The 14,929-nt window shown below is 42.5% G+C and overlaps 2 protein-coding genes across 2 annotated transcripts; one reads left to right on the top strand and one right to left on the bottom strand.

Moving 5' to 3' along the window:
* Positions 1 to 1,840: 1,840 nt before the first annotated feature.
* On the bottom strand, positions 1,841 to 10,251 carry LOC139651388 (RNA-binding protein with serine-rich domain 1-like). Its single transcript, XM_071528284.1, has 7 exons — positions 10,212 to 10,251; positions 8,812 to 8,958; positions 8,064 to 8,237; positions 7,441 to 7,543; positions 5,528 to 5,681; positions 4,552 to 4,693; positions 1,841 to 3,277 (listed from the first exon to the last, which is right to left on the bottom strand). Coding segments are annotated over exons 1-7 (822 nt in total). The 5' UTR covers positions 10,214 to 10,251; the 3' UTR covers positions 1,841 to 3,177.
* A 1,080-nt stretch (positions 10,252 to 11,331) lies between these two features.
* Positions 11,332 to 14,062, top strand: LOC139651387 (solute carrier family 2, facilitated glucose transporter member 11). The gene has a single exon (XM_071528282.1). It carries the CDS (start codon positions 11,332 to 11,334, stop codon positions 12,955 to 12,957), a length of 1,626 nt encoding a protein of 541 aa, XP_071384383.1. The 3' UTR covers positions 12,958 to 14,062.
* The last annotated feature ends 867 nt before the right edge of the window (positions 14,063 to 14,929 follow it).

Genomic DNA, 14,929 nt, shown 5'->3' with positions numbered 1-14,929 from the left:
GCGTCCAAACGTTGTCTGTGTTCAGTCAATGTATTTTCCATTCTCTTTGCTTTTCAGGACTTTTTCTTCTCCTTTTCTCCTTTGTAAAACACAGGAGGCGCTATCCAATTCAGTCATAATAATAGTAAACTTTATTTCTGATAGAAAATAAAAAATAAGACCATTTTACTAATCCATGGTCCTGTCTGGAACAACTTCACCTTCCTGTTCCTGAGAGCTGCGAAATCTCCAAGTTCATCTTCGTCCTCATCCTTTTTTCTACAGCAGGATTTTTATGAGTAAACAGGTTTAGGCTACATAATGTCACCAAAAGCCTACTGTGATGTGGAAATAAGAATATTGCACATATCGTATCATAAATTAAACCTACTCCTGTGTGATCAATCAACAGGTGCACAGTTTCAAGATGAAGCAGTGTTTTTCTTAATATGTAGAAAACACATTAACAAGATAATAACCACTAACACAAAATGCAAAACTCCACAAATCACTGGCAAAATGAAGCACTGCATTCAAAACCATTTTATCTCTTTTCAAAATGCTATTTTGCAGTAAAATGACACACACAATCATCAAATGAATACATCTTTCTAACAACCGACTACACACTGATGTGCTCAACGGAAAACACTATTATGAATATCTCATCAGTAGGCTTATGCCTTTTGCATGTTCAGAGTTAGACTTATGTGCAGCAGCCTGTTGTAAGAGGCTGTAACAGTAATGTATACTGTATATACACAAATATTGTTACGCCCAAAATACTTTATTTCAAAAGCTCAGGTCTGGACTCTCTGCCCAGCCTCCCTGATGCTCAGTCCATATCGACCACATGGTGAACCAAAGTGACCCGGATCTCATCTGAGGTAACTGTTCCCTCTGCTCTTCTTTTTCCTCATCCTCCTCTTACTATCACTCCTCTTCCTCTAGCTCTCACTGCAACATTGTTCTCAAAAACAGGAGAGCTCACCTGTGGCCTTTTTTTTATAGAGCTAAAGCTCTGATTTCTGAGTGAACAATTCAGATATTAGTGTTTATATGTGTGATGAGTGGATGTTGCCAATTGGTAAATGAAGTTAAGCATTTGGGATGGCAGTGCTTCCAAATGACCACATGTGATTTTAGTTTTTGAATGTTGTGCCTAAGGTAGAGAACGAGACAAAACTACATATTATTGTGTGTTGTGTTTTGCAAAAAGTGTGATAGAGAATTGCAAGCAGAAAATGCGCTTCTAGTTTTGCAGACTTGGATTAGGGATTTTATACATGAGTTTCAGGTTTCAGCGATTGTGTCCGAAGTTCCAGTTTTAGTGTGTAAACAGTTGTGAAAAACTGTAACAGTTCTAAAGCCACTGCAGTCTTGAAGGTCCTCATTTTAAGCTCATGTCCACACAAGAGGAGAGAGACACATTCACCTTTGTATTTATTACATTTTATTTTGATATTCATGTGCTGTATCTTATAATAGCTAACAAAAATACAGTGCTTAAAACACATATTTTTTTACTCCCTGATAATAAATATTATACAACAGTTAGTTATGGTCGAGTAATTTGATTGGTCATACAGTATAACAGCACTGTTTGTAGCAATATGTGCGCTTGACAATCAATCGTCGCTGTTTCATGACTATTTGTGTTAAATACCATTGCATTCCTTACACCATCGCTTTTGACATTATTATTATCCCTATCATTGCAAAGATTCAGTGTTTCCTCCAGAGGTTTCTTCTTCTCAGGGTGGAAAAGCCTCTGAAGCAGCATTTAGAGCATCATGGGACATTAAAACTCTCCACTGAAACCCAGACTGAGGAAATTATTTTAGTGTCAGCAGCTCTTGAAGGCTGAGAATATTTTTATTGTATTATTAACAATTAATCAATTTGCTGGGGATGGTGAATGTGTATATACCGTATATTCCTATGCAGTAAAAATCAGTACTGGTGAGATGTGATGAGGTCACTGAACAACAAAACTAACGACTTATCACAGTTTGAACCATGAACTTTATTGTCAAGGCGAGTTGAGCCACACACTGCGCCAGTTGAACAACACTTGTATTCAAAAACAAAACATACAGCTCATGCAATTTGCATCAGTCCACCACCAAGGAAAACAAATTAAGAAAGAATAACAGAGCACACTTCTTATTCCCAAATCCCATAAAAACACAAATTCCTGGATCAAAAGACCATAACAGTACAGATGATAGGTTCATCATCGTGGCAGATTCACAGCGGGAGGGGGAGGGGTTTTCTTCTGAAACACTGGCCTATAACTAAATGATCAGACACCATTAAATATATCTGCAGACTAATAAAATTACACTAGAAACTTCTATGCCCTAAAAATGTGGACAAACGCCCTGTGAAATGGATTTCAGAGCGTAGAGTGGGAGAGTTTTCAGGAGACTGGCTCTGTGGTCAACTGACCTGTTGAGTGATGAGAACATAGACACCAAAATCATCCACGTGTCCACAGGAGATCATTGGCTCTGTTGCTCCATGCTAACACTTTAGCATTCACTATGTGGAGTGACAGCAGGTGACTAGCATTATCTCAAAGTAACAAGACGCTGATTGTGTCTTTTTATTATATAGCCAGTAGATTCTATATAGATATTTCAGATGAGAAACCACGAATTGTGGTGTGGAGTGATTTTTAGCTGTACAGTCTCCCATCAGCCATCACCTTCACTTCCTATGGAAACAGGGAAAGTAGTTCCTGCTAGTTCAAAACAGAATGTTATTTTATATCATATTTAATGTAGATTTTACCAATCTCCTACACAAAACCTGAAGACTTGGCTGCATATTATTTAAGATTACTTAACATTTAGCTTTAGAGCTGCTACAAGTTCTCATTTCTTCACTTTGAGATAATGCTACCTGCTGCCTACTATCATTCAACATGGTGTAGCTAAAGTGTTAGCATGGAATACCAGAGCCAAAGATCTACCAGGGACACATGGATGATTTTGGTGTCAGTAAGGCAAGTCGACCAACAGGCCAAACTCTGAAAAACTTGCTGTATTACTTGAACTTTTGTTGTAGACAATCAAGAGGGAACAATAGAGGAGCCAATCCAGAGGGGAGGGGCTGTGTGTGTGTGTGTGTGTGTGTGTGTGTGTGTGTGTGTGTGTGGAGGGAGGGTTGGGTTGGGTTGGGTTGTCTCTCTGTCTAGCGGGAGGAGTTAGAACTGGAGCGTGACCGGTGGCGCCGGCGGCCGGGCGACCGAGACCTGCGACGCACCGGAGAGCGTCGCCGTGGAGACCGAGACCTGCGGGGAGAGAGAGAGTGAGAATCAAAGTGAGATAAAGTGAGTGTGTGAGAGAAAAACATACAGAATGAGAGTGAAAGAGTAAGACAGGTAATGGAGACGAGGGAGAAAAAGGGAGTAAAGGAAAAAGAGAATAAGAGAGAAAAAATGAAAGAATGAGAGTTGTTAGGAAGTTAGAAAATATCACAAGATTCACTTAAAAGGTGAAAATTAGTAAAGACTGAATTTTATAAACTCTTCACAAACAACTGGTTTTCAATCTTGACTGTCTCACTAATGCAATTCTTTTAAATTCTTATAAAACCCTTAGAAAGAGGCAGGATGACTAAAGGATGTATACAATAATTAGTGCAAATGAATGAATAAAAAGAGAGAAAGAGAATGCGAGAGAAAGTGAGTGAGAGACCGTATTTCTTTTCCACGTCCTACAGTATTTCATCATGTAACACATGATGTGATCCACATCATGTTGATCCTGGGAGTGAAATTATCTTTGCCGTTTTCCAAAATTCTGAATTTGGTACTGATTCGCCTACTGTAATGGCTTTAATCCCAAAATAATACATGGAAAAAACTGAGAAAATAGAATAATGATAAATAATAATTAAATAATAAGATGTTTAAAATGACGTAATTACACTTGTAAACTTTTGTAAATTCAACCAAGCATATGATTGCCTTAAGTCAGTGGTTCTCAACGTGGGGTCCGGGGACCACCAGGGGTCCTTGAAGGGGTTCCAAGGGGTCCCCAGCAAATTGATGAATTGTTAAACTTCACCATTATTTCACTTAGAAGAAGTTAACACAATTAGAGAATGTAGAAGAATGGCTGTTTTGATCATAGTTTCTCTGTTATCTCTCTACCTACAATACAGAGAGTCATGGAATTCTGGACAAAATCATATCTAACGATAAAAATATTCTCAGATTTGGGTTTGAGAGACAAAATCTCATCAAATGGGGGTCCATGGTTTTAATGTGGACTAAATTAGGGTCCTTGATGGGAAAAAGGTTGAGAATCACTTCCTTAAGTCATCTGGAGCATAATTTTCTGGTAAAAACCGGTAACTGTGTATTAATAAACAAGTTTTTACAATGATACATATTTGTATGTTTGAATTTCATACTAACCAATAACAGTGAATATGATGTGAAACACAACAAAACACCACTACCAGTCGTGGAAAAAAAATGCAGCACTGTTCATTTCTCAAACCGAGTAGCGCTGTACTTTTTCAGCATCGGTGCTCTGAGCAACATCACACGCCGCTCACCTTCTCCTCATTCGGGGCGGGGTGCGTCGCCACATGGGGGGCGGAGGGGGCATCCTGCGGGGCGGGGTGAGCCTGCGGGGGGGAGGGCGCACCGTGGGGGTCAGCACAGCTGTGGCTGTGATCTCCTGCCCATCAATCTGACCTGAAGCAAACAGGAAGATCAGGAACGTTAAAAGGTGCTACGTGCAGCATGTTAACATCAATAAATCATTACCACATTCATTTTGAGACAGTATAATTATTGGAAAAAAAGAAAAAAGAAAGCTACGGGGGTTTATGGGAAATGTGGTCTTAATTTTGAAAAACACTAGCACCAACAATACCACTGGCATGACATAGAGACTACCAATCACAATTAATCTGACAATGATATAATGATGTTTTAAAATGCAACACATGGCACTTTTAACCTAAGAAAGTGTCTCAGCATATGGACTAAACCTCATCTGTGAAGGGATGGATGATAAAGGTGATACGAAATTTTTAAGACAGAAGGTTCCAGTCCTCAGTTCGGACTTATGTGTTCAAAACTGCTGTAAAATACCCGATAAACTCACATCTGTAACCACATAACAGCTGATTTGAATATTAATGCATTAACTGAAAATCACCACTCAAACCGGTGCTCATATGTTGCTTATCAACCACTTTGCTTAGCTGATAATCAAGAACTATGTTGCTTGTCAGGGAATAACATTTTATTATCATTGAATTATACTGATATTGATTGAAACTAGCACTTTCATTCTATATTTTTTAATACAAGTGTGTTACTGGCTGCTGTTTTGTAAAAGCAATACCACCCAACGCTGTGCTTTACACTGATTTCAGAACAGCTAAAAGGGTTTCAGGCAGTCTACTTTGCACCGAGCCTCTACCCGGTCCTAAAGTCAGTGTAAAGCACGCCCTCTTGTGTCTCTGATCGAACATTTGTCTGTTCAGTCTTTCAGTTCCATGTTCCTCCACTCTCTCCCACCTCCATCCATGTGTTTGAGGGCCTTCTCTGCCTCCTCGGGCGTCTCAAACTCCACGTAGGCGTAGCCCTTGGACAGGTGGGGGTGGACGCGGTTCATAGGCATGTCAATCATCTTGATCTTGCCGTAGGTGGAGAAGATCTCCTGGATGTGTTCCTGCAGAGAGACCAAGAGAAAGTTTTGAAATTTGGCACTACTTCTACTTACATTTTCATGTACTGAGAGTCTTATCTGCTGCAACTTACACAAAGTAAGTAGAATGCACTTCAACTCCTAGATCACCAAAATAGTATGGAAGGTGATTTACATTGTACGAGAACAGCTTGATGCAGATTACAACCATAAAGCCAGAAATACAAAATATTCCCTTCTGAGAGAACATCTTACTGCACTGATTTCAAGTCACCACAATAGAAGATTATTGGTTAGATCAGAAATGTCTGAGGCAGCGAAGCCTCTTCTGCTCAGGTCAACTCTCTTAACGTATAATAAAAGTTAGGGTTGGGTTTGACAGATATGGGTTTTTCACTGAAGCAGCCGATAACCAGTATTTGTTTTTCTATATCTTCAAATTGGCCATGTTCACTACAAAAACTCCAAAACACTCCAAGTATTTAGTGAGAATAAAATATAAATCCCCCCCCCAGAATTGTATTCTTGGCAGGCTGGAAAAGCCTCATAAGCAGCATTTACACCATGACAAACTAAAACTCTCCACTGAAACCCACGGCCATAAGTTAGAATAAAACATATTTATACATCAGGGTATATGCAGGAATCCTGAAGTTAAACTCAATACCTTTTGAGACCTTTTTTAATATCTTTTCAATATATTTTAAGACCTCAACACCACTTCGAGCTGTAACCGGTTACATCAGCGACACACCTTTAACTTACATTTACTATACATTGATTTTGAGATTGCAAAACTAAACAGTCCTAGTTTGCAATAACTTCTATGGACCACTGTATCAATACAACAGAATTCAGACTGGGAGGGAACAAAGTTTAAGAGAATAAATTGAGTGACTAACCCAAAGGCAAGGTTTATTAAAAGTAATAACAGTAACACGCTCACACGCACGCACGCACGCACGCACGCACGCACAACACAGTCATTAACAAAAACCTCTGTGGTCTTTGCATGCTTTGCTCTCTTTCCCATTCACTTTCCATAGTACTTTCCACTTAGTGACAGCCTACACAGAAGAATCCAAAATTCGCCCGGTGCACAAGAGGGCGTCTCTTAACTTCCAGGTTATGCATTACTGTTTCCGGTTGTAGTTTGTTGTATAAATTCACGCAAACTTTTAGCACACAAACTCTTTGGACAAATAGGCTATTCACATTGAAAAAATAGCTACAAAATTTAATACCTCATAAAATGGCAATTAAGACTTTTTAATACTTTTTAACGGCCTTAATCTTCACTACATTGATTTATTACCTTTTAATACTTTTTAAGACCCTGCGGACACCCTGATACATGCTTATGTGGCATCTGATCAAAATGCCTCATTTCAATCAATTCAGGTTGACAACCATAGACAACCAGTGCAGTACTGATCATTTCTACAATAAATAAGCAAGCAAACAAGCTGCATCTTATCCATCACATCGGAGGTGGAAGACACTGACTGGCTGAAATCAAATTTTTAATAATATTGAATATCAGTCATATAATAAAGGTCCTGTCATAGAATTTCTGCAGAGTGGTTACCAGTGGTTAGAAATTAGGCTTTTCCATTTTTTCCAAATGTTACTGCATCTCCTTTTGTTGTCACGTGACCCTCGTAACCATCGGTAACCACCTCTCAGACCTTCAGCGACCTTTGTTGCCTTTATCGCCTCAGTCAGATGTGATTTAAAAGACAGACACGTGTCTGGAGGTCAGCAGTGCGGTGTAGCTGCTCACCTTGATGACGTTCCTGGTCAGGCGGCCCAGGTAGACCTTGGTGGGTTTGGGGGTGGGGCTTCTCCGGCGCCGGTCCCTGTCATCCTTCTTCAGTGACTTGGACCTACAGTAACATTTACATTACATTTAATGTTTCAGGCATTGATGTGATGATGTCTTACCCGGAGCAACTTACAATGACAGCAACACAGGAATACATTTAAATTCCTTGATCACCAAACATTACAAGTGAATGGAGTGAGAGGGTCAGAGCCTCAGGAAACAAAATATCCCTGTCATGTGACTCTAAAATGATCATGTATGAAAGAAGAGCTGAGGAGAGAGGTATTCTTTATGTAAACTTAAAAGACAAGAGCATACTAGAGTAAGTAGAGGAGGAAGATATGGGAGAAATAGATGTTCTCTCTTATTCTTAGTCTTAAATGGGAGTATGTTATTCTTTCCACATCCTAGTTAGTCCTACTCCTGGTTTTTCATCATTGTTGTAACACTGGAAATAATTAAAAAACAACATTGCAGTAGCTCCTTTTCAAAGTCGGAGTAAATTTTAACAGTCTGTTCACCATTTGCTTAATTATTTTCTTTTTTAAACTATTTCCTCTGCCAAGAAACCAATCCCATACTTGGAGCGTGAGCGTCGTCTGTTGTCGTGGCGCCGGCGGCTGGGGCTCGGCGAGGAGGAGGAGGAGGAAGAGGAGCGGGAGCTGGATGAGCCGGAGCGGCTGGAGGCAGAGGAGCTGGAGCCGCTGGAAGAGCCGGAGCTGGAGCCCGAGCTGCTGCTGGAGCTGGAGCTCGACCTGCAGGAAGACGGGGTTTAGTGTTAACCCAAGTGTTAACTCTGTGGCCCAAGGAACTATTTAGGATAAACACTAACGTAACCCTGCCTTAAGAAACACAGAATACACAATAGTTATTTCAATAAAAAGCTAGGCCCATGTTTGAAATCAGATATTGTGTAGTGATTTTTGAAGCACTGAACAGTCTCCATGCAATGTTAAAGGTGCACTTTTTTCACATTAAAATAGCAGTAAATAAATAGGATATATTATACAGTATCAGTCTGTGTCTTGTTTGCCTAAAATGTCATCATTTAAACTGTGTAGGACACACTGGGATAATTCAGTTTTAGCTGAATATTCATAGATTTCCGCCATAACAGACTGAGTAACAAATGACATTACTGTGGGTCCTGTACTGTATGTGTGCACGTATTTATGTGTTTTTGTAATGTTGACACAATTTCTGAGGAGTTAGTCGACAGTACTTCAATATCTGCTTGCCGCCCCCCCCCCTCCCCCCTCCTCTGTCAGCCGTCAGCCTGCATGGCTGCACCTTTCAAAAAGGAAAATGGAACCCAAAACAGCGTCTGACCTGCTGCTCCCACTGGAAGCGCTGCGCCGCTTGCGGTTCTTGTCTCTGCCCCGGTCTTTCTCAGCTCCTTCCTTCGTGGATCCTGTCTTCTCCTTCCCTCGCTCTTTAGTCTTGTCGTCGTCCTTCCTCTTTGTCGGAGACGGCGCCCTGATGGAGGAGAGGGAGGAGGGGAAGGAACGAGAGGGACAGAGTCAGGCTGGAAAACTGTCTGTACACGGAAATAAAAACATGTACTGCTGTCTTACTGCACTGTGGACATAACAGGCCCGCAATAAGACAGCTTTTCCCAGGGTCATAATAAAATAGATATAAAGTTTCATCCACCATTTAAAAAAAGGGGACACCTAAGGTGACAAGATGATTGTTGGCATGAAAGTAAAGTTTATTATTAGATATTATAGAAGTTAACAGCTACACTGAGTCCTTCAAAGACATAATATTAACATTTTGAATAATGTAATAATCTGCGTTTTTGAAATATTGAGCAATAATCAACAGGTACGGTTATTTTTCCAAAATGGATACAAAGTTTTTTTTTACTAAACTCATGGCAGTCCCTCACTGCAGGATTTTGTAAACGCCATTAGGGCTGCACAATTAATATTGTATAATCATACATCATAGGTTTAGTTTCCATAATGAATAAATCAAAGAATATTGAAATACTGAAAACACTGAGGTTTATAATTTCATTTTGAATGTCCACTGTAACGTTAGTTGAAAATAACTTTAAAAATAACCAAAAAAGACTGCTAGAGGATAAAATACTATTTTTGCTCCAGGTTTGACCTGTGCCAACTCTTTACTAACGGAAGATGAAAGGAGAAAGAAAGGGAAATGAATCATTTTGCAGTAGGAAAATGTCACTAAGACAGGTATCACAGATCCAGGAAAGCCATCTAGCTGTATTCATGTGAATTTACTTCAACCGGTTCTGATAGTGCCTGACCTGCGGTGTTTTCAATGGCGCTACAAACAAATATTGGTCGGCTACAATTTCCCTTCGGAGCCGTTTAATCTCGATTTAAATGTGCCGTTGCAGGTTAATATCATCATATAATATCATTAAATGGCTAATCACCAGAGAAAACTATATTGGCAATACTACTGTACTGGGTAAGATAGATAAACTAATTCTTTTTGAGGACATTGATTTTATTAGTAGCCTGAAGCTAACACTCGCTAGCTAAGCAACGCTTAGCTAAGTTAGCATTAGTTAACATTGACTCCTCGTCGTGCTGCTTGAATCAAACTATGCATTATGTATTTAATCAACAAACACGTAAGATTTTTTAAAATAATGAGCTTTTGCCACGCAGAGGTTATTAAGTGCCGAGTTAGTCGTTAATATTAAAGAAAATTGGGTGTAATAATGAATGCAAATGCTAACGCTAACTTACATCTTTCCTCTTGTCCGCGCAAGTAGTCGCAGAGGGATGACGTAATGTTATTGGTAGATGTGAACCAATCAAAAAGGACATTGGTGCGCCCTATGCAAGAGACATGCGACAAGATCAAAGGGCCCGGGGGCGTTTAGTTCCCTCAATACCGACTGTCAGGCTGTCCAGTCTCCTACAACAGTGATTCTCAACCTTTTTCATATCAAGGACCCCTAATTTGGTACACATTAGGGCCACGGACCCCCATTTGATGAGATTTTTTTTAGCGGACCCAAATCTGAGAATATTTTTAATGTTAGATATGATTTTGTCCAGAATTCCTTGACTATCTGTATTGTAGGCAGAGAGATAAGAGTGACTCTATGACCAAAACAGTCATTCTTCTACATTCTCCAATTGTTAACTTCTTGTAAATGAAATAATGTTGAAGTTTAACAATCCATCAATTTGCTGAGGACCCCTTGGAACCCCCTCACGGACCACTGGTGGTCCCCGGACCCCACGTTGAGAACCACTGTCCTACAAGACTAACCGCCAGGCCGCCTTTCTGCAATAAACCAGTGGTGAGAAACCTGCACAACACGATATGTTAGCTGGCTAGCTAGCTAACCTAGTAGCTAAAGTTTTGGAGAGGTGCGGTTAAGTTACATGATTTCTTCTTATATAGTATAATAGTTGTTGTATCACCAACTATAGTGATTATGAGAACACAGAGTTTTTTTATATTTCATAAGCGAAGTGATTAGACTGAAGACCACGTGGTGCAGTTTGATCATCGCTCGGCGGTTAGCTCATTGCAGAAAGGGGATTACCTGACAGACCGCACTGAGGGAATATAAATCCCTCGGCAAACGAGCGGTTTCACCGGTTGAACGCAAGCTTCTCCTCCTCTTTTCAGATCACCTGACCACGTTTTCAACACACCGTCCATTCTGTCATTCATTTTAGGAGGGAAGACTACCTCTCTTTCTGCTTCCTCTGGCTTTAAACACGCTGAAACAAGGTTAGTTTACATTTAAAATAAAGCTAGCAAGGACAAAGTGCAGTCCTTAAAGAGCCTGGTGCTGCTGGACTGGGGGAATACCCGTTTGTTTTCCCAGGTGGAGCAGCCGGTCTGCAGATGAACTCTAAGGGTGATGATGAGGTGGAAGACACAGAAAACAGCTCAGGTAATACCAGGACTCTCGCTTTAACCGTGTGCTCTGCTGCCATCGGCGGCACCTTCCAGTACGGCTACAACATCTCGATCATCAACTCTCCCACCAGCCACATCCAGGGCTTCATCAATGACACCTACAGGGAGCGCTGGGGCACCGGCCTGGACACCCCGCAGGTCACCCTGATGTGGACCTTCATCGTGTCCGCCTTCTCATTGGGCGGTTTGGGTGGGGCCCTGCTGGCGGGGCCAATGGCGGTCCGCTGCGGGAGGAAGAACTCGCTGCTTCTCAACAACGTCTTCCTGTTTGTCGGCGCCGTCCTGGTGCTGACGAGCAGGGCGGCGAAGTCGTTCGAGATGATCCTCCTCGCTCGGTTTTTCGTCGGGGTCAACTCGGGGGTCAGCATGAACGTCCAGCCGATGTACTTTGGAGAGAGCGCCCCCAAACACCTCCGAGGCGCCGTCGCGTTTTCCTCTGCCGTTTTCACCGCATTTGGGATCTTCTTGGGTCAGGTGGTGGGACTCACTGAGCTGCTGGGCTCGGAGCCGCTCTGGCCATACCTGCTGGCTAGTAACGCTCTGCCGGGGATGATCCAGCTGCTCACCTTACCATGGTTCCCCGAAAGCCCCAGATACCTCCTCATCGACCGGGGCGACAAGGAGGCGTGCGTCCGGGCGCTGGGCAGGCTGCGCGGCGGGGAGGCGCCCGGCTGGGAGATGGAGGAGATGCTTCAGGAGCAACGGCAGCAGAAGTCCACAGCGTCTAAATCTGGATCTACAGCCGCCGCCAAGACGCCCTGGGCCCTGTTCAGGGATCGCGACCTCCGACCCCAGCTCAGAACGGTCATGGCTGCCAGCAGCGCCATGATGCTCTGCGGCAACGACTCCATCTACTTCTACGCCTCCTACATCTTCCTCGAAGCGGGGATCCCTCCGGAGAAAGTGCAGTACGCCGCCATCGGCACGGGGGCCTCCGAGTTCACCGCCTCCATAGTGAGCAACCTGCTGATCGAGCGCGCGGGACGCCGCCGCCTCCTGCTGGGCGGGTACAGCCTCATGGCCGTCTGGGCGGTGGTCTTCACCGTAGCGCTCACGCTCCAGGGCCGAGGCGTGGCGGGGATGCCCTACCTCAGCATGGCGTGCGTGTTCGCCTACATCCTCAGCTTCGGCATCGGCCCCGCCGGGGTGACGGGCATCTTGCCGGCCGAGATCTTCGACCAGGCGGCTCGGCCGGCGGCGTACATGGTCGCCGGTTCGCTCATGTGGATCAGCCTCCTCCTGGTGGGAATGGTGTTCCCCTTCATCGTCGGCGGCCTGGGGAACTACTGCTTCCTGCCGTTCTTCGCCGTGTGCGTGGTGTCCGTGGTGTTTCTGGGGTTCTCCTTACCAGAGACTAAAGGCAGGACGCTGGCTGAGATCACAGCAGAGTTCGATAAGAAGAACGGAGGGAAGAAGGAGAGGGAGAGGGAGAGGCCGGAGGGGGAAGAGCCCGGCACGGAGCACTATCAGCTGGGTAAGGCTTGCTCCTTCACGGCCCTGGAGCAAGATCCTGACCCGGAACCTGGGAACGAGGGGAACGAAGGGGGTTGATCTGACACACATCCAGTGTCCGAGGATATGAGACAGGTCGTGCCTTTGCGGTCACTTTGTGTATCCTACCTCCAGAGTTGGGCAGATTGCTCCAGAGATGTAACCTGGGGTGTCCTATAAATGAAAAAATAATCTCTGGAAATTGAAATTAATTCTGGTTTCGTGAGTTGGCCCAATTTGCTGCTTTGTATTGTTTACTGAATCCGTATAGCAGGACATGTATTACTACTCCAAACATTTACTTCACACAGCTTGTCAAAAACAATCAGCGTAAAATCAATCAGGACGACGACTTCATTCACAAATCTACCCTTCATTTACTAATTCCTGCCTAATTGGGTTCATTATTTTGGCCCATTTATGCGGTTTCTCTCCCCGTAATCGGGCAATAGCTTCAAATAGAGTCTACGCCAAAGTTTTGATCAGTGTTTTAATTCAGTGTAACTAATTTGTTTCCTAGTCTCTTCTGACTGAAGTGTGGTTCGGCCCTTCAGTGTGAAAGCTTTAGTGAGTATTAAAGTGATGTAGGTCCAATATCAAACAAGCGGTCAAGAGGCTATTATACTTCAAATGTAGCCACATAACTGCTTTTCACACCCACTCAAACTCCCTCAAGGCCTTTACACTAATAGCTGTGTTTGCACTGTAGAAATCCAAAGTAATCAGCTGCATTGCTTGTGGCCTTCAGCTCTGTCAATATACACTAGTGAGGCTGAGTTAATATTTATATCCAGTTATCCAAAAACCAAATATCCTGATTACCGGTGTATGAGGTAAGCAGAAATGTTGCTGTAACTCCCAAAAGAAAGTAACTGATCAGAAAAAAAAGAACACACTGGGTGGATTACAGTTACTTTATTTGTGTTTTTTTTGTGATTACATGTGCCATTTAGTGGGTATTTTTATCCAAAGACCCTTGCATGTGTGTATCATACATGTTCGGCATGGGGTGGTGGTGGTTCAAGCGGGATTTGGACCCTTAACCCCTGGCAGTAGTAGTATTAGTATTAGCCATGCTCTACTCACTGAACTACGCAGGACCACAATCCATTGCAACTACATAAATCCAAGCATAATGTCAACCAGCAGCATTTACAGAAACGACAGGCAGACTTGTGTTTGTTTGCCGGCTTTTTCTTCAGTGTTTTTTTTCGTTATTTACTTCAGTTGTAGGTGAGCCATGCATCAACCAGACTGTTTATTTTAAATATTTTAATTGGTCACCCCCCTCACATGTTTTCGTTTCAGTCGGTGGCTTCAGTCAGGACACCGGACAGTTTGCACAGTAAATTGGTTTATATATTGACACGACAGATGGCAAACGAGGCCACAGAGTAATTGAGGATTAAAGGCAGTCAACATTCATTTATTGGTTTCATTTGGTGCAATAATTTAAGATATAATGTACTGATTTTCTATTTCTTTATTGTGTATACATACACCCACAAGGCAAAATAGAGTATTTCCTCGCTTCACAGAGGCAGGCGGACCAGCAACAAAACGCTGCACAATAAAAAAACAAACAGAAAATCAATATAGATAATATATAATTTCCCTTTCCCGGTTGAAACCAATGAATGGCTGCTGACAGCCTTTTATCCTCTAGTTGCTCTGCAGCCTGGTTTGTTGTCTGTCTTGTCAGTTCTGTGACTGTAAATGAATATATAAAGAATAATATATAAACCTCTTTATTGTGCCAAGAGTTGAGTGACCTGACTGAAGCCACTGACCGAAAGCGAAAAATGTGACGGGAGTGACCAATTAAAATATTTAAAATAAATACACATTCTGGTTGACTCTGGTTTTTCCATTAGGCAGGCAAACTGCCTCAGGCCCCAGCAGCCAGAGGGACCCAGAGAAGACAAGAAAAGTACAAATATAAACATATTTTTCATCAGTTTAACAGAAAGTGACATTGATTGAAAAACCCCTCATTTTGTTACAATAAAGTTATTTTAATCTTGAGTCATGG

The sequence above is a fragment of the Centroberyx affinis genome, unplaced genomic scaffold (genome assembly GCF_046629955.1).
Source record: "Centroberyx affinis isolate AG114_WGS23_722 - 3 ecotype Tasmania unplaced genomic scaffold, CSIRO-AGI_Caff_v1 ptg001650l_1, whole genome shotgun sequence".
NCBI classification, from domain to species: Eukaryota; Metazoa; Chordata; class Actinopteri; order Beryciformes; family Berycidae; genus Centroberyx; species Centroberyx affinis.
Note: the sequence above shows the minus strand (reverse complement) of the source record. Positions and strands in the feature narration are given on the sequence as shown.